Source organism: Thamnophis sirtalis, unplaced genomic scaffold (assembly GCF_051295495.1).
Source record: "Thamnophis sirtalis isolate CommonGarterSnake01/CBP01778 unplaced genomic scaffold, rThaSir2_p1.2 scaffold_10, whole genome shotgun sequence".
Taxonomy (NCBI): Eukaryota; Metazoa; Chordata; class Lepidosauria; order Squamata; family Natricidae; genus Thamnophis; species Thamnophis sirtalis.
The window spans coordinates 71,031,257-71,057,769 of record NW_028261390.1 but is presented as its reverse complement, the minus strand read 5'-3'; the positions used below and the strand labels follow the sequence as shown (position 1 = coordinate 71,057,769).

Here is a 26,513-nt window from a genome sequence, read left to right as displayed (position 1 = left end):
TAAAAGTACTTTGGATTTCCAACCCATGGAGTCTCTTGGTTTTCTTTCCTAATTATGGAATGGAGTGGGGCGTGACACTCATCCTTATTTCCCTCAAAGGAGCACCTCCTCTTTTGGTCTGTCAATCATCACTCTTCCACCTCAAGTAGCTGACAGCTTGGGGCAGACAGGAAGGCCTTCGAGATGTCCTCCATCCTCCAACTCAAGGGAAAGGGCCATGGAGGGAGGGAGGGAAGCCCCTCTCCTTCTGGGGAATTAGCCCAACCTGGGAGGGGGCAGCCAGGGGGGGGGTCTGAACCCCCTTCTAGGAGATTAGCCCTGCAGGGAGGGCAGCGGGGGTGTGTGTGTATCTAAGCACCCTCCTTCTGGGGGGAGCACCTGGCGGTCTGAGCCCCCCTCCACTTCTAGGGGATTAGCCCTGGCTGGTGGGAAGGCAGGGGGGGTCTGAGCCCACCCCCCCTTCTAGGGGATTAGCACTGCAGGGAGGGCAGTGGGGGGATCTAAGCAACCTCCTTTGGGGGGGGCAGCTGGGGGGTTTGAGCCCCCCACTTCTAGGAGATTAACCCTCACCTGGGGGGTCTGAGCCCACCCCCCTCTTTGGAATTAGCCTTGCGGGGGGGCAGCCAGAGGGGTACGAGCCCCCTCCTTCTGGGGGGGGAAGCTATGGGGCCTGAGCCCCCACCTCTTAGGGGATTAGCCCTACCTTGGGGGAGCAGCTGGGGGGGTGTAATCATCCCCCTTCTCGGGGGGGGGGGAAGGTGGGCGGTCTGAGCCCCCCTCCTTCTAAGGGATTAGCCCTACCTAAGAGGGGGGGAGAACGACAGGCGGGAACGGCTCCCTCCGACTAATCGGGGACCCTCAGGTTCCCAGGCCAGAGGCTGTCAGGGTCGCCGTTCTGCTCTTCCCGGGACCCCCCCCCCCATTTCTTCCCCCCCCCCCAGCAGGCCGCAAAGCGGGCGTCCGGGTCTCCCCACTCACGGGCGGGCCGGCGGCTCCTCGGGCGCAGGGCCGGCGGCGGGGCTGGGCTGCGGTAGTGGCGGCGGCGGCGGCAGCTGCTGCTGCTGGAAGGAGCGCAGCGCCTCGAAGGCCCGCATCAGCTTCTCCATGGCGGCCATGGCGGAGCGCGGGGAGGGGGGCGCGTCCTACGCCGGCCACGCCCCCGACCACGCCCCCCGGAAACCGTTGCAACCGCGAACTCCGCCCCGCAGCCCCGCCTTTAAAAGCGGGGCTCCTCTCCCTCTCTAGGGTTTCGACGCCTGAGACGTCATCACGGGGCGCCATCGCGGACTCCGGCGCCATCATCAAGGGGCGCCATCGCAGTCGTTTTTGACGTCATCACGGGGGAACCATCGCAGTCTCCCCCTCTTCTAATGTCATAACGAGGCGCCATCGCAATCTCTGGTGATGCCGTCACAGGGGCGCCATAATCGTCTCCGGTAGACATCATCACGAGGCGCCGTCGTAGACTCCGTAGACGTCATCGCGAGGCGCCGACCCAGCGCGACGGAGCAACATGGCGCGGCGGGCGCCGGCTGCGGCTTGCTCGAAGAACCCCTTCGAGGTGAAGGTCAACCGGGAGAAGTTCCCCGTCTTGGGCCGGCGGGTTAGGCACGCGGTGGGGCTGCCGGGCGTGGCGCGCTCCCGGGCCCACGCGAAGGTAAGCGGAGGAAGGGATGCGGGGGGCGGTCGTGGTCTGCCTGGAGCGGCTCGCCTCATCTTGTCTCTCTCTCTCTCTCTCTCTCTCTCGACCGACTCAGCGGCAGCGGAGCCTGCAGAAGGAGTTCCAGCAGCGGGAGAAGACCGGCGTCTTCAGGGACCGGCGCTTCGGCGAGTACGATGGCGGGATGAGCGCCGAGGAGAAGGCCGAGCGGAGGTTCGCCTTGGAGCGGCAGGTAATAAGGGGGAGCCCAGGAGGAGCCATTGAATCAGCTGGAAGGGATCTGGGAGGTCTTCTAGTCTAGCCCCCTTCTCAAGCAGGAGACCCTGTGTCATTTCAGTCAAATGGATGGTCAGTCTTTTCTTAAAAGCCTCTAGTGTCGAAGCGCTCACAACTTCTGGTGGCAAGCTTTCCCATTGGTTAATTGTCTTCACTGTTAGGAAGTTTCTCCTTAGTTCTAGGTTGCTTCTCTCCTTGATTAGTTTCCATTGTTTCTTGTCCTGCCTTCAGGTGCTTTGGAGAATAGCTTGACTCCCTCTTCTTTGTGGCAGCCTCTCAAATACTGGAATACTGCCGCCTCCTGCCAATTACCTCCCATAGACCGATCAGATCGCTCAGACTAGGCCTCCTCCGGATTCCATCTGCCAGCCAATGCAGGCTGGCGACTCCCTGGGGAAGAGCCTTCTCTGTTGCAGCTCCGGCCCTCTGGAATGAGCTCCCCATGGAGATCCGGACCCTTACTACTCTCCCGGCCTTCCGCAAAGCCACTAAGATTTGGCTGCTCCGGCAGGCTGGGGGGGCTGTTGAAATAGCCAGCCCCACTGTAACTATGAATGTTGTGTATTTTAAACTGTTTGTCTGTCTGTCTGTCTATTTATCCCCTTCCTCTGTTTATTGTAAGCCGCCCGGAGTCCTTCGGGAGTGGGCGGCATACAAGACCAATAAATAAATAAATCATGTCCTGGTCCTTCTTTTTATCAAACTACCCATTTCCTGCAAACATTCTTCATATGTTTGAGTCTCCAGGCCTTTAATCATCTCAGTAGCTCTTCTCTGCACTTTTTCCAACATCTCAACATCCTTTTTGTAATGTGAAGACCAAACCTTGATGCAGCATTCCAGATGTGGTCTTTGCCTCTGCTACACTTTCTTACTATCGGCTGTCATAGAAATGGGGAGGGTGGGAGCATGATATTGGGGAAGGGAATTATATTGTACTGGAGTAGTCTTCTTCTCACCATCTTCTGCGCATACTGGTGGCTCAGATCTTGCTTTCCTTTTTGCTGCTTTCAATTAATGTCTAGTAAAAGTACTTTATTCAAATGGAGTTGAAGTTTTTCTTTCTGGGATATTGAAGGATGCATGCCTGACACTAAGGCTTTATAAAAATGGAACTGATACTTCAAGTGATTCATACGTTTCGTTGTTATTTCAGAAAACATTTGAAAAGAAAAATGTATATAATCTCAATGAAGAAGAAGACTTAACTCACTATGGCCATTCTCTAGCAGACATCGAGAAACTTAATGACATTGTGGAGAGTGACAGCGATACCGAAGAAAAAGGAATGTTATCAGGTGGGAAAAAAATGATTGGATGTATATCCTTTATATTATAACATGCAACTGTGATTTAATAAGACCTTTAACAACACTTGTTTATTGTAAATGAAATGTTGAAGTGCCTATAGCAGTAGTTACAAATGAATAACATATGGTATGCAACCTATTCAAATTCTGCTTAATTTATAAATTGATACCCTGTTTCCCCGAAAATGAGACTCAACTGGAAAATAAACCCTAGCATGATTTTTCAGGCTGTTCATAATATAAGACCTACCCCCAAAATAAGCCCCATTTAAGAACTTCAGCCAGACCGATGCAATTAGTACCGTATTTTCCCCAAAATAAGACTTAACTAGAAAACAAGACCTAATGCATCTTTTGAAGCAAAAAATAATAATATAAGATCTGGTCTTATTTTCAGGGAAACACAGTACTTTCAAAACTTTCAGTAATCAATATCTCTATCTTTCCAGTTCTCTCCCTTGTGCTCTCCTTCAATTTTATTCTGGTAAATTATTAGCGTTGTTAAAGCAACATTAGGTATATTTAGTATGCTGAGTTCTCAGGATTTATTTACGTCCTAGTCAATTCAAAATCTTGCATTTCCAGAGGAATTAACCGCTTCTCATTTTGGAGGACTTCTTTCGAAGAAAAAACCCACAGAACAGCAGAACGAAGAAGGTCAGAATCCCAAGTCACGCAAGGAACTTGTTGAAGAGCTGATAGCAAAATCCAAATTGGAAAAGGTGAACTATCCTAAACTTGAAATGCTCTGAAGTTGCAATCGGTACATTATTCTTCTATAAAACTGAAAGGTTTAATTCCCCTGCGTGGAATTATTAAAGCGCAGTAGGTGCTTTGACATGTATGTCCATCACTGTCAAGGAAGACCTTAATGTCAAAGTAAAAATTTGAGGTTTGATGTAACTCTCTTATTCTGCTTCATCAAAGGGAGTCAGAAGTGAGTGCCTTTTTTTTTCTTTTTCCCTTTTCTACATTTCCTTTTTCTCTATTTTTCCTATTTGTATTTTTGTTATTTTATACTATAAACTAATAAAAAGGATAATATAAATGGGGGGGAGATAAAATGAAGGCTGAAGTACAATGATTGTATTGTCATATCACCTCAACTTGAGTACTGTGGTGGAGTAAGCAATGGGCTTACCAAATGGAACTGGGTTTTTTATTTAATTTTACAGAATGCATTGCTCAACTAAGGCCTTAGAAATTCACTCTCCCTTAATCTGTCAGGAGAAACTGAATCGTGCTGTTTGCTTGTGGTATTTTCTAAGGTGTATGTTTTGGTGGAACAAAAGAAATGGATGTAAATTCCATCTTTACCTACCGTTACCCCTAAATCTTGAATTGGTTTCTTAGGGTGCGTCGATTTCTAGCAGGCTTTTGGGGTGAAATATTATAGATGTACTGTATTTTTTGGAGTATAAGACACTCCAAAGTATAAGACGCACCTAGCTTTTGGGGAGGAAAACAAAAGGGGGAAAAAATCTGCCTCCCAGCAATTTGCCTCCTTGCAGCAAAAGGCAAGTTTCAGGTTCAGTTTAGCCTGATCAGCACAAGGGAAAAAAATCAGAGGCAGAGGCCAAAGGGTGGGGGCCAGTGGCTAAGCGGAACTATATTCAGTATATAAGACGCACCCAAATTTTCACCCTCTTTTGGGGAGGGAAGTGTGTCTTATACTCCGAAAAATACAATAATTTATTTGCATGCATATTTGTAATTGTTTCCTTTCCTTTTGAATTCTCTACTTTTACTTCTTGTTTGAATACAGATTGCATTCAGATTAGGCACCTATTGTACAGCAATAATATGATTATCCTTACCCCCTTTTCTTTTTTAAAGAAAGAGCGACAGGCTCAGCGGGAAAATACTCTGGAACTTACAGAAAAGCTTAACAACGATTGGAGAGAGATTCAGGCACTCTTGTTGCCCAGGACGTCCAAGTCAGAGACACAGAGTCAAGTTCAAGAAAAACCCAAGGTGAGCTTGTTTATCTATGTCCCCCTATTTTAGGAACAAAGCTATTTGCGAATAAGTGAGCTTTTGGCTAACTGTCCTGGAAAAACGGATGTCAACTAATAAAGCCTTTGCATGTCTGTTATCAAGTTGCCATGGTGAGGAAAGCGGGGGGAGCACATTCCACGCATACCTTAAAGCTAGAGTCGGATCTCAGATTACTGCAGCAGGCTTCTGAGGCGTGCACCTCGTTGGAGAATGTGATTTACGACACAGGCTGAGGGGAGGAAAGAAACGGGGGCAAAGTTCAGCCATAATTTAAATGAGGTCAGATCTGACTGCAAAGAGGCATTGCCGAAATGGTGCTTCTCATAAATGACTGGATTTCTTTTGAAACTTGGCTGGAGGCTCATGAATTAATTGGGGCATTTTTAAGAAACCTGAAAGATTTCATTTCTCCGCCGTCTTCAGCGACAAGGAACTGTGTAAAGACTCTTAGAAGTTGTTCTGTTTTATAAAACAAATCTTTTGTTCTTAGTATAATTGTTACATTTATGTCAAATTATATACATGGGTCGTTTCTAATCGAGGTAATGATATCTTGTTGTGCTCTGCTCTCTGTTTCTTAATTCTTTGGGGAATATCAAGGGAGATGTTTCTCTTTGTCGACTATAATGACACTGCCGTGTTTCCCCAAAAATAAGACAGGGTCTTATTTTCTCTCGACCCCCAAGATAAGCACATGGCCTTATTTTCGAGGAGGTCTTACTATTTTCAAGGTGCAGGAGACTGCGAGCGTGGTCACCTCATGGCTGCTGCTGTGTTGCCATATTTTCGGGGGAGGGCTTATTATCTGGGGAGGTCTTATTTTCAGGAAAACGGGGTAAAAGAAATGTTTCTTTTTGTCGGCTCAAAAGTAGTAACTTTGAGAGTTATTGTACACAATCCTCAGTTGTATAAACAGAGGCATAGAATCAAAACCACGTGAAGTATTAGTACCGCTTTATAAGTCCTTAGTAAGGCACACCTGGAATACTTCATCCAGTTTTGGACTGGATTACAAAAAAAAGATATGTGATATCTAAAGTGATGTAAGGGGGGGGGGAATACTAAATGCATTGCTAGAATCAAACACTTACTGTGTTTACCGTGGAATAAAAGGTTTCGAGTGAATGGATTGCAGCATTTATTTTGATTTTCTGCTCACCAAAGCTCGTTCTGTTTGACACACCGCCATCGCGGGAGCCGCAATGATTGTGCGTTTGTTGAATTTTGCAGCCAGATGAATACGATGTGCTGGTCAGAGAGCTCGGCTTTGAAATGAAGACGCAACCCTCAGATAGGATGAAAACGGAAGAAGAGCTGGCAAAAGAAGAGCAAGAGAAACTCCAGCAATTGGAGGTATAATATATACTTGTGGTTGTTCTTAACCTTGAGGTTCTTTCAACAACTGTATTTATGCTTAATTTTGTCTGTGTAGCATTAGCTCTGCACTTCTAATGCAGGATTGTCCTGTCTATCAAAGGAAGAAAAAAAACCCAGGGTACTCATTAATTATTGTTTGCTAGTCTGGGCAGGCTGAGAGCAGTTAAAACTTGTTCTACAACCACAGCTCCCTTTAGCAGTCTTGTGTTACTTGCAGGCAAAAGAGCCATGTTGCCTGGCTTCCAAGAAGTCTTGAAAACTGCCTCTTCTCCGGGCCTTGTTACTTCAGGGGTCAGCAACTCACTGCTCTGGAGCCGCATGTGGCTCTTTCATCCCTCTGCTGCGGCTCCCTGTCGCTCACAATATGCGTCACAACTGCCAATATGCGACACTCGCCAGCACGCGATTTATTGAGCTTTTCAACCCCCCCCCCCCCCCAGTAGGCCAACCATGGATAAATACAAGAAAAGAAACGTTTCAGAAGAAAAAGAGATTGTTTAATTCAACTACTTATCCTCGTTCTGTGGCCGCTCAGGAAATAGTCAGGCATGGGGAGGTTTTTGTGGCTCCCGGTGTTTTCTTTTGGGTGGGAAACGGGTCCAAATGGCTCTTTGAGTGTTTAAGGTTGCCGACCCCTGAGTTACTCTGATTGACCCCTTTACCTTACAGAATGGGGTGCCTCGGATTTCAGCCCCCGTTCTGGATCCATCCATCCTCCCATTTAGATCTGCTAACTCAATCAAATTTGATTAGATTTGATTTAATGTATTCATATGGAACTCAGGTAACAGAAATGAAACCCAAACGTTCTGGGATTTGAAGTGGCTAAAAAGCATGCAGGGGGAATGAAAAATTAGGGGCGGGGGGGAAATACTATTGTTTTTCTTAGCTGGATTAGGCTACAGTTAAATTCCTCACGGTGTTGTAGTGTATTTGGTCGACATTCACGTTGGGAATCAAGAGGTTTAGTTTATTGTCCTTGCACCTCGTACAATGAAATTAAATGCCATCTTCAGTGTACATTATAACTATAAAAATAAAAAGACAAGCACACCTCCTTCACATGCTATATGTGAAATTGAAAACTGACGTTGCATCAATATTGCACCTAGAATTCAATATAGTTACTGCCCTGGGATAGAAGCTGTTTTTTATCAGCCCATTTGTCCTTGTTTTTATTGCCCTGTACCGGCTGCCAGATGGTAATAGTTCAAAAAAAAGTGTCCAGGATGAGATGAATCTTCAAGACCATTTGGAACAATGTGAAATTGAAAACTGACGTTGCATCAATATTGCACATAGAATTCAATATAGTTACTGCCCTGGGATAGAAGCTGTTTTTTTCAGCTCATTTGTTCTTCTTTTTATTGCCCTGTACCGTCTGCCAGATGGTAATAGTTCAAAAAAAAGTGTCCAGGATGAGATGAATCTTTAAGACTGTTTGGAACAATGTTTTTCAGTTGTGTACCTAAAAAGAGCATTTGTAGCATTTAGGTTTTCAAGGGATTGTTCAGATGGGCCAACACCTGAGGAGTTTTCCTGGTGGCTCGGTCCGGGGAGCGCGGGGCACTTAGGAGGGCTGACCGGATTTCCTGGGATCTCCTCCCCATGCAGGCTGACCGCTTACGTCGGATGAAAGGAGAGGAGCAGAAGGAGAGCCGCACGAAACTGACGCACCTCTCGGCTGACGATTTGGTAGACGGGTTTCTTCTAACCAAAGATGATCGACCTTTGCTATCGTACAGTGTAAGCCTTTCATCCTTTTACCATCCTCCTCTTTTTTAAGTTTTTATTTTTTACTACAAATTTTGACATATTTTATGAGCAAAGCGTTGTCCGGGTCTTTTTCTTTTACATCCTCTCATCTACATAATCCATTTTACATCGTAGTTCTGTTTCCAATTTCGGCCCTCTTATTCTCTCTTCATATTTTTCCTCTCAAACTTATTTTCTTCTTGGTACATAAAACAATATCACTAACTGCCCCTTCAGAGTTAAACCAAATTATCATTTCATATTTCATCTGTTTTACTATAAGCAACATACATTCTCAAATTCAGTTTTAACAGAATATTTAACGTGATGAATTATCCAGAATTAACAATGCTGCTATAATTTCCTTACATCTTAATTAACTACATATCATTTACAATCTTAATACAATTCCCTTTAATCTACTAATACGTCCCTTCTCTCCCTTACTCCTCCTCTAACCATTTTCTCTTGGTCTCTCAAAGATTCCACTCATTAATTTTCTTCCCCCCCCCCCTCATTCTCCTAGCAGCTGCTTCTTCTTGTTATAATTATTGTATCTTTTCTTCAAAATCCTTTTTCTCACTTCTAATTTAATTTGTTCTAGTTTTCCCCAGGGTTTTTCCTAGTCTCTTCCCACTATCCTCTTTTTTTTTTAACAACCCCATAATTCCTTGCGGGGTGGAGTCTGGACAACTGTATTGAGCTGAGTGTTGTTCTATTTTAATGCCGAGGTGGCGCAGTGGTTAGAGTGCAGTACTGCAGGCCACTTCAGCTGACTGCTATCTGCAGTTCAGCGGTTCAAATCTCACCGGCTCAGGGTTGACTCAGCCTTCCATCCTTCCGAGGTGGGTAAAAAGAGGACCCGGATTGTTGGGGCGATATGCTGACTCTGTAAACGGCTTAGAGAGGGCTGAAAGCCCTATGAAGCGGTATATAAGTCTAACTGCTATTGCTATTGCTAATCAATCTTTGTTGCTTCGTAGAACGACAAGGACGATGAAGAGGGAAAGGAGGACAGTGACAATCAAGAAAGCGAAGAAGAATCTGATGCCGAAAGCGTTAATGACCTCTCCGAAGGCGACGCTGGCGAGGAGACGGTCCCGGGGAAGAGGTTTTCGAAAAGCCAAAAGAAAATTAAGGAACCAAAAGCCGTTAGAGATAAAGAGGCTGCTCAGCTGGAGTTGCCGTATTTGTTTGCTGGTAAGAAAAACAAACAAGTATTTTTTGTTGTTGTTTTTACTGCCCTGATCAGAAGGCTCAGGGAATGTCAGGTCCCTGACAACTCTGCAAATAATGCAAAGCAAATTGTGAAATCACAACCTTAAAACTGGGATAGGAACAGCAGACCCTACAGAAGGCCAACAGATAGCAATAGCAATAGCAGTTAGACTTATATACCGCTTCACAGAGCTTTATAGCCCTCTCTAAGCGGTTTACAGAGTCAGCATATTGCCCCAACAATTCGGGTCCTCATTTTACCCACCTTGGAAGGATGGAAGGCTGAGTCAACCCTGAGCTGGTGAGATTTGAACTGCAGAACTGCAGTCAGCTGAAGTAGCCTGCAGTGCTGCACTCTAACCACTGCAGTTTCCCCGCAAGTTTGAATACTGTTCAGTATTGTTTGCTTTTTCTATTTCTATTCTACCACAAAATTGGTTAGGCTGGGCAGTCTCAGCAGGTGCAGAATCTTTTAAATATATATAAATATAAATAGCAATCGCATTTACATTTATATCTCACTTCACAGTGATTGACAGCCCCCTCTAAGCCGTTTAGAGGGTCCCCCAACAATCTGGGTCCTCGTTTACCCAGCTTGGAAGGATGGAAGGCTGAGTCGACCTTGAACTGGTCACTGTCGAACTGTTAGCAGTTGACAGAGTCACCCTGCAATACTGCCTTCCAACCACTGCGCCACCACGGAAGGAACGACTAGCAATAGCACTTACAACTTATATACCGCTTCACAGTGCTTTACAGCCCTCTCTAAGCGGTTTACAGAGTCAGCCTCTCTTGCCCCCAACAATCTGGGTCCTCATTTGACCAACCTCGGAAGGAAGGATGGATGGCTGAGTCAACCTTGAGCCAGACAGAATTGAACTGCTAGCAGTGGGCAGAGTTAGCTTACAATACTGCACTCTAACCAGAGGGAGGGACGGAAGGAAGGACGGACGGATGGACAGACGGACTAGCAATAGCACTCAGACTTATACACCACTTCACAGTGCTTTACAGCCACTCTTAAGCGGTTTACAAAGTCAAGCCTCTTGCCCCCAACAATCTGGCTCCTCATTTTACCGACCTGGGAAGGAGGCATTCTGGGAATTGAAGTTCAAGAGTCTTTAAAAGTTTGGAGTGGAGTAGATAATGTTCATTCACCTAACTATACAAAGTGTAATGGTTTGTCTCCCATGAAGTGATGGAAACGGAGATGCTTTACTGGTGTTTCTCATAGTATTCAACTGAGTGCTGGTTCCATGTTTTAACTTGGCCATTTTAAACTGCTTTCTGAAATAACTTCTCCAATTACCCCCAATATTTTTTTCATCGTTTGAATAGCGCCTGAATCGTATGAGCAGCTTCAGTCTCTGTTGTTGGGAAGAACCACAGAAGAACAAATGGACATCGTACAGAGAATTCGGAAGACGAACCATCCCAGTCTCGCTGTCGGGAACAAAGCCAAGTTAGAAGTGAGTTTTTGCCATCACGCATAATAGCAATAGCCCTTATATACCGCTTCACAGCGCTTTTACAGCCTTCTCTAAGCGGTTTACAGAGTCAGCATATTTTCCCCCTCAATCTGGGTCCTCGTTTGACCCACCTCGGAAGGACGGAAGGCTGAGCCAACCTTGAGCCGGTCAAGATCGAACTTCCTAGCTGTGGGCAGGGTTAACTTGCAGTGCTGTATTCTAACCTCTGCGCCACCATGGAAGGAAAGAAGGACTAACTAGCAATAGCACTTAGATTTATATACTGCTTTACAGCCCTCTGTAAGTGTTTAAAAGAGTCAGCCTCTTGCCCCCAACAATCTGGGTCCTCATTTTACTTAGCCGAGGTGGCGCAGTGGTTAGAGTGCAGCACTGCAGGCTACTTCAGCTGACTGCAGTTCGGCTGTTCAAATCTCACCGGCTCAAGGTTGACTCAGCCTTCCATCCTTCCGAGGTGGGTAAAATGAGGACCTGGATTGTTGGGGGCGATATGCTGACTCTGTAAACAGCTTAGAGAGGGCTGAAAGCCCTATGAAGCGGTACATAAGTCTAACTGCTATTGCTATTGCTCAGGAGGATGGTTGCTGAGCCTGGTGGGATTCGAACTGCTGGCAAAGGGCAGGTTAACCTGCAGTACTGCATTCTAATTACTGGGGAGAGAGGGAGAAAAATAACAATAGCACTTAGACTTATATCCTGCTTCACAGTGCTTTTACAGCCCCTCCCTAAGCGGTTTACAGAGTCAGCCTCTTGCCCCCAACAATCTGGGTCCTCATTTTACCCACCTCGGAAGGTTGAGTCAACCTTGAGCCTGGTGGGACTTGAACTGCCAAACTGCTGGTAGTCAGCAGAAGTAGCCTGCAGTACTGCACTCTCACCACTGCGCCACCACGGCTTAAAAAGAGCGGGAGGGCGTTTGGTGTTGAAACAAGCACCGCGATTGGGGACTTCATTTATCAATAATATTAAAAATTATATTCCGCAGAAACTATTCGGGTTCCTTGTGGAGTACGTCGGAGAGTTGGCTCGTGAGGAGTCCCCAAAGCTGAAAACCATTGACCAGCTGGTTGTGTGAGTATGGCGCATAATCCACAGGGATTTTAGCTGCTGGATTGAGCCAAGCGGAATGCAAAACATTCTGCAACCCAGATGGAACTTGTTCCTTTCAATCTGCACCTTCCAAGGGCTGCAGCTGGGCTGCTTGAGGTTGTGGTTGTGTTGCTCATTTCAGAATTCTTCCAGCCCGGCCCAGACAACAGTCCCACTCCCTGTTTTGTTTTGTTTTTAAATCCATTAAACCCAAAAGAAAAACGCTTAGTTTTATCTTTATATAGTCACCTTGAGATTCTTCCGTGTTAAGATGTGAATACTTACTCCGATATTTCTCTTCCCCCTCTGATCTTTAAGGGAAATTTTTCTCTCTCCAGTCTTTCTGAGAGTCCCAGATCCCAGTCTTGTTGACACTGATAAGGATTCTTAGGTGAAATATTTTGTTGTTGTTAGTTGCGAAGTCATCACGACCCATCGCAACCCCCCTGGACCACGTTCCTCCAGGCCTTCCTGTCCTCTCCCATCCTCTGGTGTCCATTGAAGCTCACACCGACTGTTTCGGTGACTCCATCCATCCACCTCATTCTCTGCCGTCCCCTTCTTCTTCTTTCGCCCTCCATCGTTCCCAGCATGAGGCTCTTCTCCAGGGAGTCCTTCTTCCTTGTCATCAGGTGGCCAAAGTCTTTTGAGTTCCCTCTTCAGGATCTGGCCTTCTAAAGAGCAGCCAGGGTTGATCTCCTCTAGGACTGACCGGTTGGATGGTCAGGATGGTCAATGCAGGAGCCCCCTGGACTGATTTTACTGAGAAGCAATTTCCAACATCTGAATTTATCCAGAGCTTATTCTTAGTATCTTGATTTAAAAACCGATCAATTTGGTGCTGGGCGAATATCCCTTTCTGGAGTCAGCAGCTGCATCTTGACGCCAGATCAGTCGCAGCGGAAGATGCTGCCGTTAAAAATAAACGCAACCTGACCCTGACTTTTATCATCTCCATCTTCAGAGTCCTCTTCGACCTTTGCCAGATGTTTCCTAAAGCCGCCGGCAATCAGATGAAGCTTCTCCTTCAAGAGGCCACACACAGCATGGAAGAGGTCGCAGAAAGAAACGGTCTGCTAACATTCCCGGAGTTGGACATGGTATATCTATCTTCTATCTTCCTCTTTATCTCTATCTATCTATCTATCTATCTATCTATCTATCTATCTATCTATCTATCTATCTACCTACCTACCTACCTACCTACCTACCTACCTACCTATCTATCTACCTATCTATCTATCGTCTTCTTCTTCTTCTCTCTATCTCTATCTATCTATCTATCTATCTATCTTCTTCTTCTCTCTATCTCTATCTATCTATCTATCAATCGTCTTCTTCTTCTCTCTCTCTCTCTATCTATCTTCTTCTTCTTCTCTCTATATCTATCTATCTATCTATCTATCGTCTTCTTCTTCTTCTCTCTATCTCTCTATCTATCTATCTATCTTCTTCTTCTCTCTATCTCTATCTATCTATCATCTTCTTCTTCTTCTCTCTATCTCTATCTATCTTCTTCTTCTTCTTCTTCTTCTTCTTCTTCTTCTTCTTCTTCTTCTTCTTCTTCTTCTTCTTCTCTCTATATCTATCTATCATCTATCTATCTATAAATGGCTGTGTGTATGTATGTATGTTCCAGCATGACTCTGGAACGCCTCAAGCAATTTCAACCAAACTTGATACACAGATGACTTTACAATAGCTCACGGCACTTTCTAATAGCCAGCTTCCAAAACACTCAGATCAGATCAGCCCAGCATCTAACGAAACAGAGAGAGAACTAACAGTCGTTCTGGCTCCCTCTTATGGCCGATTGAGGAATCACATTTTACAGTATGCTTTAAAGAAACAAGTACAACATTGTTAAAATGATTTATATATTGCCAACCCAAGTGTTAGAATTATATTCCTGACAGTCGTTAAGTTGAGGACTACTTGCACAGCATTGATCTGTGCTCTTCCAGGGCAAAAGAGGCCACAAAAGTACATCCTAAGTTTATTTTAAAGACAGGAGGAATTGCATTAATATTGGTACTTTATATTTTTCAGCTCCTGTATCTGAAAATTATTACCCTTCTTTTTCCAACTTCGGATTTCTGGCATCCGGTGGTGACACCGTCACTGATTTACATGAGCCAGCTACTTACGAAGGTAGGTTCTTTTTCACCATTTTCCCTGAACCAAAAACATCCGCTTAAAGATGAAAATGAAATAACATTTCATTCATATTTTTATTTGGCAAACCCTAACAAGGATTTCATTTGATTTAAAGCAGTGTTTCTCAACCTTGGCCACTTGAAGATGACTGGACTTCAACTCCCAGAATTCCCCAGCCAGCGAATGCTGGCTGGGGAATTCTGGGAGTTGAAGTCCAGACATCTTCAAGTGGCCAAGGTTGAGAAACACTGATTTAAAGCCTCAGATACCTTTTGGGTTCCTCATCTAATCCTCCCATTTCCCTATATATTTATTGACTAATGGAATGAATGTGTTGGAGCTGCCAATTCCACAAATACAATTTTGGAGGCAGCTAGCAACACAATTTAGAAATCATTACCAGCGAAGAAATAAAAACCCAGGACCTTAAGAGATCTGGCCGTGTGGTCAAAATTCAGCCGTTGGCATTGGGCACATATTTACGTATACCTCCCCCAGCTGACCTTCCTTGTCTCCTTCACCTGCCTCCAGTGTGGTCACACCTGGCCTCAAAGCCTATGCTACAGAGGTAGGGGGTAAGGGGGGGGGGGTTGCAGTCAGCTGCCCATCAGCTCTCCACTCCATAAATCAGGATAGAAACCTCTGTAGTGGGGGGTCTTGCAACTGGGGGAGTCAAATCTAACCTGTTGGGCCCACCAATGACCAGTGGAGCTTGCAGTAAATTCAGACAGTGGGGAGGAAGATGGGCCAGTCCTGGAATCTGGGGAAGGCTCTGAGGAGGGCTCTGTGTTGGAGGCAGAGAGGAGGCCAGAGCCGTATGCCAGTTATCAGCTGCCTTCTGAGTCAGACATCAGTGAGGCAGAAGAACAGCTGGAGCCTGTTCCCAGTATGCACAGAGCTGCCAGACGAAGGGAACAGCTAAGGAACAAAGGGTCGACTTGGGAGGAAGGCCGCAGGTGGACGGTGAATGGCCCCTCCCAGAGGGAATAAAAGAGGAGCGAAAGGGAAGTGGAGTTTGCAGGAGACCATTAGTTCATTCCTGCCTTCTTGCCAAGTATTGCGGCGTCTGAAAGATCTCGGCCTGGCCGCTCTCCAAGCCTGATCAAGGTCGGTCATGGTGAGCTCTCTTGAAAGACGGGGGGAGATTTTGGTGGAGAGGAATTCACTGTCAGTTCAATAAAAGGGGTTTATGGGGACGAGGACTCGGCTTCGTGCTGCTGGGGAAGCCTCGGTCAGAACACTACACCGGGCGCCCTGGGCTGAGTAGCCGTCAGGAATTCTGGTGCAGTTCAACCTCTTGGAGTTTACACGTCCCTTAATGGCTGTTTTTCTAGTGCGCCGTAAGGACGGAACAAGATGTTGTGAAAGGACTGTTTGTCTGCTGTCTCTTCCTGGACTACACATCCCTGTCTCAAAGATTTGTCCCAGAATTGGTCAATTTTCTCCTGGGAGTCCTTCACCTGGCCATACCCAACAAAGAAGCTCAAGGTAGGATTATGGTGTCCTCTGGCATCCCTCTTGCTCTTCTCCCTCCCCCCTTTAACCCTTTCCTGGCGGCGGCACCACTGCCATAACCACCGGCAGGGCTCTGGAAAGGCCCCTCTTAAAGACCACATTAAGATGTGGTCCTTGACTGGAATGGCCACAATTGAGCCCAGGATTTATGTGGCCAAGTGAGAAACACGGTGAGTGAGTTTTGTCTCATTTTCACGAATTTTCTGGCCGCTTTTGTTGAGTGATTCACCCGGGGTTGTTAAGTTCGTAACACGGTCGTTAAGTGATTCTGGCTCTCCCCCCCCCATTGACTTTGCTTGCGAGAAGGTCACAAAGGGGAACATTGCTGCCGTCATAAAAACGAGCCAGTTGCTGAATTTTGATCATGTGTATGCTGCCATGGTCATAAAAAAACAATGACAAGTCACTTTTTTCACCAATGTTATAACTTTGAATTGAGGTTTACTTGCATTGACTTTTTTATTATATAATTTATATATATGTACTTACGTACGTGAGTGGTACGGTGGCCTAGAGGTGGATCTCTCACCTCACAGGCTGTGAGTTCAATCCTAGGTAGAGGCAGATATTCCTCTCTCCGGGCACAATGTGAATATATCTGCTGAACGAAACTCTGTATTGGCAACAGGGAAGGGCATCTGGCCAGTAAACATTCAGCTCCATTCAGTTGCCCAGACTCCACCCCACAAGGGATTAAGGGGGAGTCATTAAAAGAAGACGGGGTGTGGGTGTCTGGATAGAATAATTTTAACAGGCAGTCTATAAAATAACATGCATTTCATAAACATAGCTAAATAATGGTTGTAAGAATTATTCCAAAGTATGAAATACTTACTGTATTTTTGGGAGTATAAGATCCTCCCAAGTATAAGATGCACCTTAGTTTTTGGGGAGGAAAATAAGAAAAATTCTGCCCTACCAGTATCCGTGGTATTCAGGTGGTACACATGGGAACAAGGTCAGCCAATGAATAGGCAGAGCAATTAAGCCAGCCAATGATCGCTATTTGGACTCTGAAACAGTATTTGCTGTGTGAGCAACAAGGAGACAGGAAGGAGCCTGGCTTAGCCCAGAACTGAAAGTGAAACTGCTTGTGTTTTGCTTGTATTTACTGCTACCTTGGAAAACCTGCTTTTGGTAATGCATTGTATATTATTATGATTATTTTGAATCCTGCTGAATCAGTTACTGTGCTTTCTGAATGTGATTGCTGCTGTAAACTGTGACCAGCCAGGTCAGCTTCAGCACTTATTGCAGCCTGATTCAGCACAGCTGATTGGTGGGTGGATCGGACTGCCTGAATACCCCCAATCACCTGTTCCAGGCTACAGGGATTGCCGTAGACCATCGCTGACTCAACGCCTCACGTTTTTGGCCTCTGGTGGGGGGCTACATTCGGTGTATAAGACGCACCCAAATTTTCGCCCTCTTTTTGGGTGGGAAAAGGTGCATCTTATACTCCGAAAAATACTGTAATATGAAAATATTTCACTCATTGTTTCTTTCTTGTGAACTTTTCATTGACTTTTTAGGCTTATAAGTACAGGAGAATATTTGACACATTTATATAGGTTTTAAAAATAACGAACACGTTCATACGAGTATCCTGGGAGGACAACTTAACATTTGTGTCTGTTTTTCCTTCAAGGTTATTCTTTGCTGCCTCCTTTTGTCTCGCTGGGAAAACATTCCAACTTGCTCGTGGTCGGTGAGAAATCAGGGAGAGGAACGTGGCGAAAAGAAAACATCCCGCTCCACATTTTAAGTAGATCCAAAGGAAAAAGCAAAATGGAAGCGGATAATCTGAGGTATGTTGTATCAAGCTGCCGTAAGAAAATAATAGGAAATATTATATATAAGTAATTATATAGCCTTCTGTATTGGCTTTCCTGTTTAGCCTTTATAATTCTCCATTCTGTATTGCCTTCCTATTCCTTTAACCTTGTCCTACAATATAACAACAGTTGTGCTAACACTTATAATAACATTAATTATTTATATCACCATTATATTTACATTCCCTCTTTTCTGTTTTGGCTTCTGTTTTCTAGCCGCTTATAAATTCTATTCCACATTTTATAGAAATCCGATTCTTCTCTTTCTTTTATTTCTATAGTCATTTTGTCCATCTCTGCACATTCGAAGTATTTTCTAATTATTGTTTCGTCCGCGGGTGTATTGATTTTTTTTTCCAGTTTTGTGCGAAAGCAATCTTAGCTGCAGTGAGTATGTGTAATGTTATGTATTGATATTGTTTATCCATTTTTTGGTCTAATAGTCCTAATAAGAACGCTTCTGGTTTCAGTTCTATTTTTTGCTCCGTAATTTCTTCCAACCATTTCCGAATTTTGCACCAGCATTTCCTTGTGATGGGGCATGTCCACCACATATGGTAGAATGTTCCAGACTTGTGGCTACGTCTCCAACATTTGGGGGATTGGGTACATTCTGGCCAATCTCGCTGAGGGCAAATGGAAGTCTTTACGAAGATGCTGGATAGCCATTTGTCTGAAACGGTATAGGGTTTCCTGCCTAGGCAGGGGGTTGGACTAGAAGACCTCCAAGGTCCCTTCCAACTCTGTTATTGTATTTGTATTTGTAAACATTTTATAGAGATTTTCTTTGAAAGCTACTGCCATTGTAAATGTACAATTTCTTTCCCATAATTTATCCCATTTTTCTAACTTTATATTATGGCCAAAATTTCTTCCCCAGCTAATCATTTTATACCGTTCTTCTAACCACATACATGCTTCACAACCTCATTAACTGTCACTTTCCGTGAATACCTTTGTACATTACTTTCAATTCCTCATTTCCAACAGTTTCATTCTTCCTGTTTTAAACGAATCCATACAAGTGCAAAAAATAAAATAAAAACCAGCAACATATTTTACAGTTAGCAATGTCTCAGCAGGGTTACAAATATTTCTGGTAAATGTTGAAATCATCCTAGCTGAAAACTTTGGTTCATTATCTCTTTTCCTCTGGGGTCTTCTATTATCCATGGGACTTATTGAATCTAATAGATCGATAGGCTATATTTCTTGATTGTCACATACACTAGGAAGGACGGACAGCTGAGTCCACCTTGAGCCAGTCGGGATCGAACTCCCGGCAGTCGGCAGAGTCAACCTTCAGTACTGCTTTCTACCCACTAGGCCAACGACGGCTCTGCCCGCTTCTTGTCTTTTGCAGATTGTCATGCGTGGCTCTGGCTCTGGCTCTGGTGAAACGATGCGCCGTCCTTTACGGGGAGCTTCCATCCTTCCGTGAAATTGTGGGGCCCCTCCGGTTGCTGCTCTCCTCCCTCGTCCTGCAGACAGCCAAGTATCCCGCACAGCTTCAAGTAAGTGGGGAGGGTGTCCCGAGAAACAGCCGAGAACTCCTGTCTACCCTCAACAGTGAGGGTAGCCACCAGAAACAAGGAGCACAGGTAGTCCTTGGCTTACAACAGTTCATTTAGAGTCCGGAGTGGAAAGAGTGACTTGTGAAGCAATGTGGCCCGAAAGGTCGTAAAATGTGGGGGGGACGGGACACCTCTATTCTATTCAGAATTCTTTCATTCTATTCTTTCCATATTCTATGCTATGCTATGCTATTTTATTCTATTCTACTCTATTCTCTTCTATTCTTTCCATATTCTATTCTATTCACATTCCATTCTTTAGTCTATTCTATTCTATTCTTTCCAGTCTATTCTATTCTATCCTATCCATTATCTATTCTATTCACATTTCATTCTCTATTCTGTTCTGTTCTATTCTATTCTTTACATATTCTATTCTATGCTTTCCAATTCTATCCTATTCTATCCTATCCATATTCTATTCTATTCACATTCCATTCTCTATTCTATTCTTTCCATATTCTATTCTATTTTTATTTCTAATTCTATCCTATCCATATTCTATTCTATTCACATTCAATTCTTTATTCTGTTCTATTCTTTCCATATTCTATTCTATCCTATCTATATTCTATTCATATTCCATTCTTTGTTCTATTCTATTCTTTACATATTCTATTCTATTCTATTCTATACTATTCTTTCTAATTCTAACCTATTCTATCCTTTCCATATTCTATTCACATTCCATTTATTCTATTCTATTCTTTACATATTCTATTCTATGCTTTCCAATTCTATCCTATTCTGTTCTATCTTATCCATATTCTATTCTATTCATATTCCATTCTTTGTTCTATTCTATTCTTTACATATTCTATTCTATTCTATTCTATTCTATACTATTCTTTCTAATTCTATCCTATCCATATTCTATTCTATTCACATTCCATTCTTTATTCTCTTCTACGTTAATTGTTCATTCTATTCTATCTTTCCATTCCTGCTTTTCATTTTAAATCTCTCGGGACTTTTAAGGAATTGCATCAGAGCGTCCAGGAGAAGCTGGATGTCCCCAGGCCGTATAGCCCGTTGCTCTGCGACAAGAGGAAGCCGGTTCCTTTGAAGCTGTACACTCCAAAAATAGTGAAGGTGTGAGTATCTCAAAACGGACCCCTACCTACCGCCAGTCCTGCCTCAAACGGAAATAAACAATCACGGGTAACGTTTAATATTTACATTTTAAAAGCCCAGTTGGGCCGAGAATTCTTTGCATGGGGCGGCTGAAATCCAGAGTATGCGAGGGAGAAACGATTTGGTGGTAACCCATTGTCTCTCTGGCCGCTGCTGACAGTTTATTCGAGCCATCAGAGTCACGTGTTGAATACCGTAGTCGCGGTCATCCTCTTTTAACGACCCCACAATCCCTTGCGGTGTAAGAGTTTGGGCAAATGAATGGAGCTAGCGGAGTGTTTTAATGGCCGGATGCCTTTCCTGTTGCCAGAGCGGAGCATTTTTTCCAGCAAATAACATTCTCGGTGTGCCCAGAGAGAGAAATATCTGCTTCTACCAAGGCTCGAACTCACGGCCTGCTGATTGTGAGATGAGAGCTCTGCCTCTAGGCCACCATACCCCCCTCCATTGAATACTGTAGTCAATTGTACTGTACTGTAGCCGAGGTGGCGCAGTGGTTAAATGCAGCACTGCAGGCTACTTCAGCTGACTGCAGTTCTGCAGTTCGGCTGTTCTAATCTCACCGGCTCAAGGTTGACTCAGCCTTCCAACCTTCCGAGGTGGGTGAAATGAGGACCCGGATTGTTGTTGGGGGCGATATGCTGACTCTGTAAACCGCTTAGAGAGGGCTGGAAGCCCTAGGAAGCGGCATATAAGTCTAACTGCTATTGCTATTGCTAATTTCATTTTTTTAAAAAAAAAATCCAGAGGCTTCTCTAATTTACTGTAGTTCAGTGTTTCTCAACCTTGGCAACTTGAAGATGTCTGGACTTCAACTCCCAGAATTCCCCAGCCAGCATTCGCTGGCTGGGGAATTCTGGGACTTGAAGTCCAGACATCTTCAAGTTGCCAAGGTTGAGAAACACTGATGTAGTTTACTTAAAGTAGCCCAACTTTCAGAAGTGAAAAGTAACGAAAGCTTAGATATTTTGGAGAGGTTCCATCTCTTAGGTGCTTTGCTACCCCGGACAACATAATTGAATCAGATGTTCACTTCGAGGAAATTACTACACAGCGGAAATTGGGAATGAATTTGGAATCTTTTCTTGTTTCAGGCTGGAATTCGGACGGAAGCAAGGGAGCAGTAAGCAAGAGCAGGAACGGCAGCGCCTCGTTCACAAGCACAAGCGCGAATTCAAAGGGGCCGTGCGCGAGATCCGCAGAGACAACCAGTTCCTGGCAAAGATGCAGCTTACAGAAGTCATGGAAAGGTAGCGGGAGGGTTTGGGTTGCGCGAGGAAAACGGAGGAAAATGCCAATGGTCGGGAAATGGTCCCTGCTTAGAGGGGATGTGGGGGAGGCGTTGTCATCTCAGAGATAAGAGGTTCGAGTGGAATGGGACGGAACGGAGGAGCGGAGTGTAGAATAGGAATAGGAAAATGGAATAGAATAGCAGAACAGAACAATTAGATTAAATTAGGGAATAGAACAACAGAACAGAAGAAGTAGATTAAATTAGAGAATAGAATAGTAGAATAAAATAGAACAGAAGAATTGGATTAAATTAGAGAATAGAATAGAATAGAATAGAATAGAACAGAAGAATTGGATTAAATTAGAGAATAGAATAGAGTAACAGAACAGAACAATTAGATTAAATTAGCAAATAGAGTAACAGAATGATTAAATTAGAGAATAGAACAGAATAACAGAAAAAAAGAATTAGATTAAATTAACAAATAGAATAGAATAACGGAACAATTAGGTTAAATTAGAGAATAGAATAAAAGAACAGAAGAATTAGATTAAATGGGAGAATAGAATAGAATAACGGAATGATTAGATTAAATTAGAGAATAGAATAAAAGAACAGAATTAGAATAAATTAGAGAATAGAATAACAGAACGATTAGATTAAATTAGAGAATGGAGTAAAATAGTAGAACAGAGCAGAAGAATTAGATTAAATTAGAATAGACTAGAATAACGGAATGATTAGATTAAATTAGAGAATAGAATAAAAGAACAGAAGAATTAGAATAAATTAGAGAATAGAATAGAATAACAGAACGATTAGATTAAATTAGAGAATGGAGTAAAATAGTAGAACAGAGCAGAAGAATTAGATTAAATTAGAATAGAATAGAATAACGGAATGATTAGATTAAATTAGAGAATAGAATAAAAGAACAGAAGAATTAGAATAAATTAGAGAATAGCATAGAATAACAGAACGATTAGATTAAATTAGAGAATGGAGTAAAATAGTAGAACAGAGCAGAAGAATTAGATTAAATTAGAGAATAGAATAGAATAACGGAATGATTAGATTAAATTAGAGAATAGAATAAAAGAACAGAAGAATTAGAATAAATTAGAGAATAGCATAGAATAACAGAACGATTAGATTAAATTAGAGAATGGAGTAAAATAGTAGAACAGAGCAGAAGAATTAGATTAAATTAGAGAATAGAATTCAGAAATTGAATTGGATTGAATTCTATTGTGTAAAGTGTGATTGGACACACAAGGAATTTGTCTCCAGTGCCTATGCTTCTCGGTTTACATAAAAACAGCAAGTGATAAATCATAATCCAATCACCACAAATCATAAGGTAAAACACTCCGTAATAGTCACAAGATACCAAATAAAAGCAATTTAACACAAATCATAAGACAAAACCACAAAGTGATAGTCATGAGATGCTAAAAGAATAACACAGCCCTAAAATGATTTTTCTTTGAATATTTGCCTTCAGGGCAGGATCGCACTTTCATTTTTTAATTTTATTTCGTTTTTCTGCTTTTTCAGGGATTCTGAAAGAAAGAGGAAGGTGAAGCAGCTCTTCCAAAGTCTTGCTCAGCAGGAAGGTGATTGGAAAGCCCTCAAGAGGAAAAAGCGTTAAAATATATTCCCAGATAAATAAATAACCTCAGAAGACAACCGAGGATATTTAAACGATTAGAATTTCCTGGAACGTTTTGATCGTTTTCAATAAGGGAGTACAAGGGGTGTTTTTTTTTTCCTGGATTTAAAAAAATATATATTCTGGTTTCTAAATAAAATTGTATAATATATTTGATACGTTTGCCTGCCGAACGGAAAACCCCCTAGTGATAAGACTCAAAAGGCCACTCTGCACATGGCCAGAGGCTGCCCCAGCTTCGAGGCACCGAGGGCCACTCGTCCCGTGGACTGGCACCCGGCTTAATGCAGGAAGGGGAATTCAGGAAGGGAGCAATGAGACGCAACTCGCGCGTGGGATACAAGGCTGGAAAGGCTGAGCTTACTCAGGAGGGGGCAGTATTTTACACCTGGAGGGAGGGCCGGTGAGCACCAGATCCAGGGATCTGGTGGCAAGGATCCCACGGAGAACAAGGGCAATGCTACTGAAGCGGTGATGCTAGAGAGAGAGAGAGACTCTGGTCGGGCTGTGCCGAACCAGATTACAGGATTCCAAATTCCTGCCAGCTTTCCAATTGGGTTTCTTCGGGGGGGGGACGGGGGGGGGACTGGCAGGGAGCATCAGAAAATGATCTCCCCTCCTTTCCTCTTGACATTTCCTACTTTCTCCCATTCTCCCCCTTTCCCAGGAGGCAGGTAAGTGGCTACTACTGGATAGGGGAGAGAACGGGATTGCAAGACTGCCTGGGAAATTGTCACAGAAAATTGAAAACAGGCCTAGGGACCTTCTACCATATGTGGCGGGAGTGCACAGAAGCCAGGGCTTTTTTTTGGCCCCAGATAAAAGTATTTGAAGAGATGCTAAAGCAAAGGATGGAGTTGAGGCCAGATTTATTTCTACTAGAGATGGCAAAGGTGGACTATGTTTAACGCTGCATATTTTAACGGTGGCAAGACTGGTTTTCCCACAAAAAATGGAAAAATAAAGAGACTCCCTCGGAACGAGAAATAATAAATAAGATACTGACGTGCGTAGAGATGGGCAGGCTGACTCCAGAGCTCAAGGACAAGAGGGAGATGGAATATCAGGAAATCTGGGACAAATGTTACCGTTGGTTAGAAAGGAGTGGGAAAAAAAAACATAAATTGAGAATTGGAAAATAGAGTATCAAGAATGTGTGATAGGCAGGAATTGGATATGTATTTGTATGGTTAGTAATTCTATAAAAGAAAGGCTCAATGGACAGGTAATTGAAGTACCCGTGGTTCGCCCATGGGGCCAATGTTGAGAAAAGACACAGACACGAGCTTTCTCGGGATGAGGCGACCCAGATTGGGGTCTGGGAGCCCCTTTTATTGAGATAGGACAAAGGCAGGAGGAGCAATCAGCATGTGATTTAAGACAGCCTGTCAAACTACAATTGCTAATCTACTGCTCAGGGAAGTTCTGTCTATATATGGTCATATCCTGGTCAGGATGTTTTTATCTTTTGGGACTTGTTATTTCCTGTGTGGTTCAGCATGGCTGCGCATGCCCTGTTATGCACTGGGCCATGGGTGACCGCCACACCTACACAAGGAGTTATATGACAACAGGTAATCTGACTGACCACACACACCTGGGTAATGGATATAAAATGTAAGATCCAGTCACTATATGGAAACGTTCAAGCTGGAAATGTCGCGCTATGTCCAATGTTTTTAACGTTTAGCTAATTTTAAAAAAGAAAGTTCAAAACAAAGGTCGGCGTAGCCGCAGCAGAAGCCAATGGCATCGAAGCAGCCATGATTTCCCAATTTTCACTCCCTCGGGAGTCGTGGATCCGGTCACCTTTAAAGCCCTTCATGGCTCGGGACCGTCACATCCCCTCCACCCTGACCCACTTGAGCAGGGAGGCAAGGAGTGTTGGGGGGTCCCGTCCCCTAAGGAGATTCATCTAGCGGGTACCGGAAGAAGGGCCTTTTCCGTGGTGGCTCCCTCCCTCTGGAATTAGACCGGTGCCCACTCTGACACTCTTCTGCAGGGCCCTGAAGATGTGGTTTTGCCAGAGGGCCTGGGGGACCCAGAGGGGGACGGAGCCCCTTAAATGGCTGGTTTGAGTGTTATCACTCTGTGTGTGTGTGTTTGACATGGTGTTTTTAATCAGCTGCCTAGAGTTGCCGCAAGCTGTATAAATTTTCCTACTTCAGGTAGTCCTCCACTTGCAACAGTTTGTTTAGTGACCGTTCCGAATTACGACGGCATGGAAATGTGCCTTGGGAGGTCACAATCCGGACGCTCGCCAGCTGGTTCCTCTTTATGACCTTGGCGTCCTGGAAGGGGGGGGGCGTTGATGTCCTTTCGCCAAGCAAAGTCAAGGGGGAAGCCGGAGTGTGACTAACCGAACATCTGTGGGGATTCACTTAACAACGGGGGGCAAGAAAGGTCGCAAAGTGGGGGGGCGGATCTGACTTCACCACAGAAACGTTGGGCTCGAATCCTGGGTGTAGGTGGAGGACGACACCTATCAGTCAGCTGGAGACTCATCCCACAGGAGGCCCTGGGTTCAGCCCCCACCCTGCCCTTCCCCTCATCCAAGGGAAGCTGGGTCCAAGATCCCATTGGTCCAGGATCCAGCTGGATTCTGTGGATTCAGATGAATCTGGGATTCCATTAATCCAGGTGAAGCTGGGCCTGGAATTCTGTTGATCCAGGTGAAACTGGATCCAGGATCTCGCTGGATTCCGTTGATCCAGGTTAAAATGAGTCAGGGATTCTGTTGATGCAGGTGAAAGTGGATCCAGGTTCCTGTTGATCCAGGATCTCGCTGGATTCCGTTGACCCAGGTTAAAATGGGTCTGGGATTCTGTTGATCCAGGATCCTGTGGATCTGTTTGAAGCGGGATCTGGGATTCTGTTGATGCAGGTGAAACTGGATCCAGGATCCCGTTGATCCAGGATCCCACTGGATTCCGTTGACCCAGGTAAAGTTGGATCTGGAATTCTGTCCATGCAGGTGAAACTGGATCCAGGATCCTGTTGATCCAGGATCCCGCTGGATTCCGTTGATCCGGGTTAAAATGCCTCAGGGATTCTGTTGATCCGGGTGAAGCTGGGTCCGGGACTCCGTTGATCCAGGATCCTGTGGATCCGTTTGAAGCGGGATCCGGGATTCTGTCGATGCAGGTGAAACTGGATCCAGGATCCCGCTGGATTCCGTTGACCCAGGTTAAAATGGGTCAGGGATTCCGTTGATCCGGGTGA

The 26,513-nt window shown here is 44.4% G+C and overlaps 2 protein-coding genes across 4 annotated transcripts in view; one reads left to right on the top strand and one right to left on the bottom strand.

Moving 5' to 3' along the window:
- The window catches only part of HTT (huntingtin), a 94,555-nt gene extending 93,406 nt beyond the window's left edge, over positions 1-1,149 (bottom strand). For all 3 annotated transcript variants that reach the window (XM_087724874.1, XM_087724875.1, XM_087724876.1), the window contains exon 1: positions 979-1,149. In XM_087724874.1, coding sequence (XP_087581000.1) covers positions 979-1,115 — 137 coding nt within the window. In that variant the 5' untranslated portion in view covers positions 1,116-1,149. The remainder of the gene's footprint in view (positions 1-978) is intronic.
- A 312-nt stretch (positions 1,150-1,461) lies between these two features.
- Positions 1,462-23,418, top strand: NOP14 (NOP14 nucleolar protein). The gene is made up of 18 exons (XM_087724873.1): positions 1,462-1,657; positions 1,758-1,892; positions 3,093-3,234; positions 3,832-3,968; positions 5,083-5,220; positions 6,475-6,597; positions 8,236-8,367; positions 9,360-9,576; positions 10,933-11,063; positions 12,067-12,152; positions 13,135-13,270; positions 14,220-14,321; positions 15,662-15,815; positions 17,491-17,650; positions 19,041-19,191; positions 20,230-20,345; positions 21,480-21,635; positions 23,177-23,418. The coding sequence occupies exons 1-18, from the start codon at positions 1,514-1,516 to the stop codon at positions 23,268-23,270; spliced, it is 2,454 nt and encodes an 817-aa protein (XP_087580999.1). The 5' UTR covers positions 1,462-1,513; the 3' UTR covers positions 23,271-23,418.
- The last annotated feature ends 3,095 nt before the right edge of the window (positions 23,419-26,513 follow it).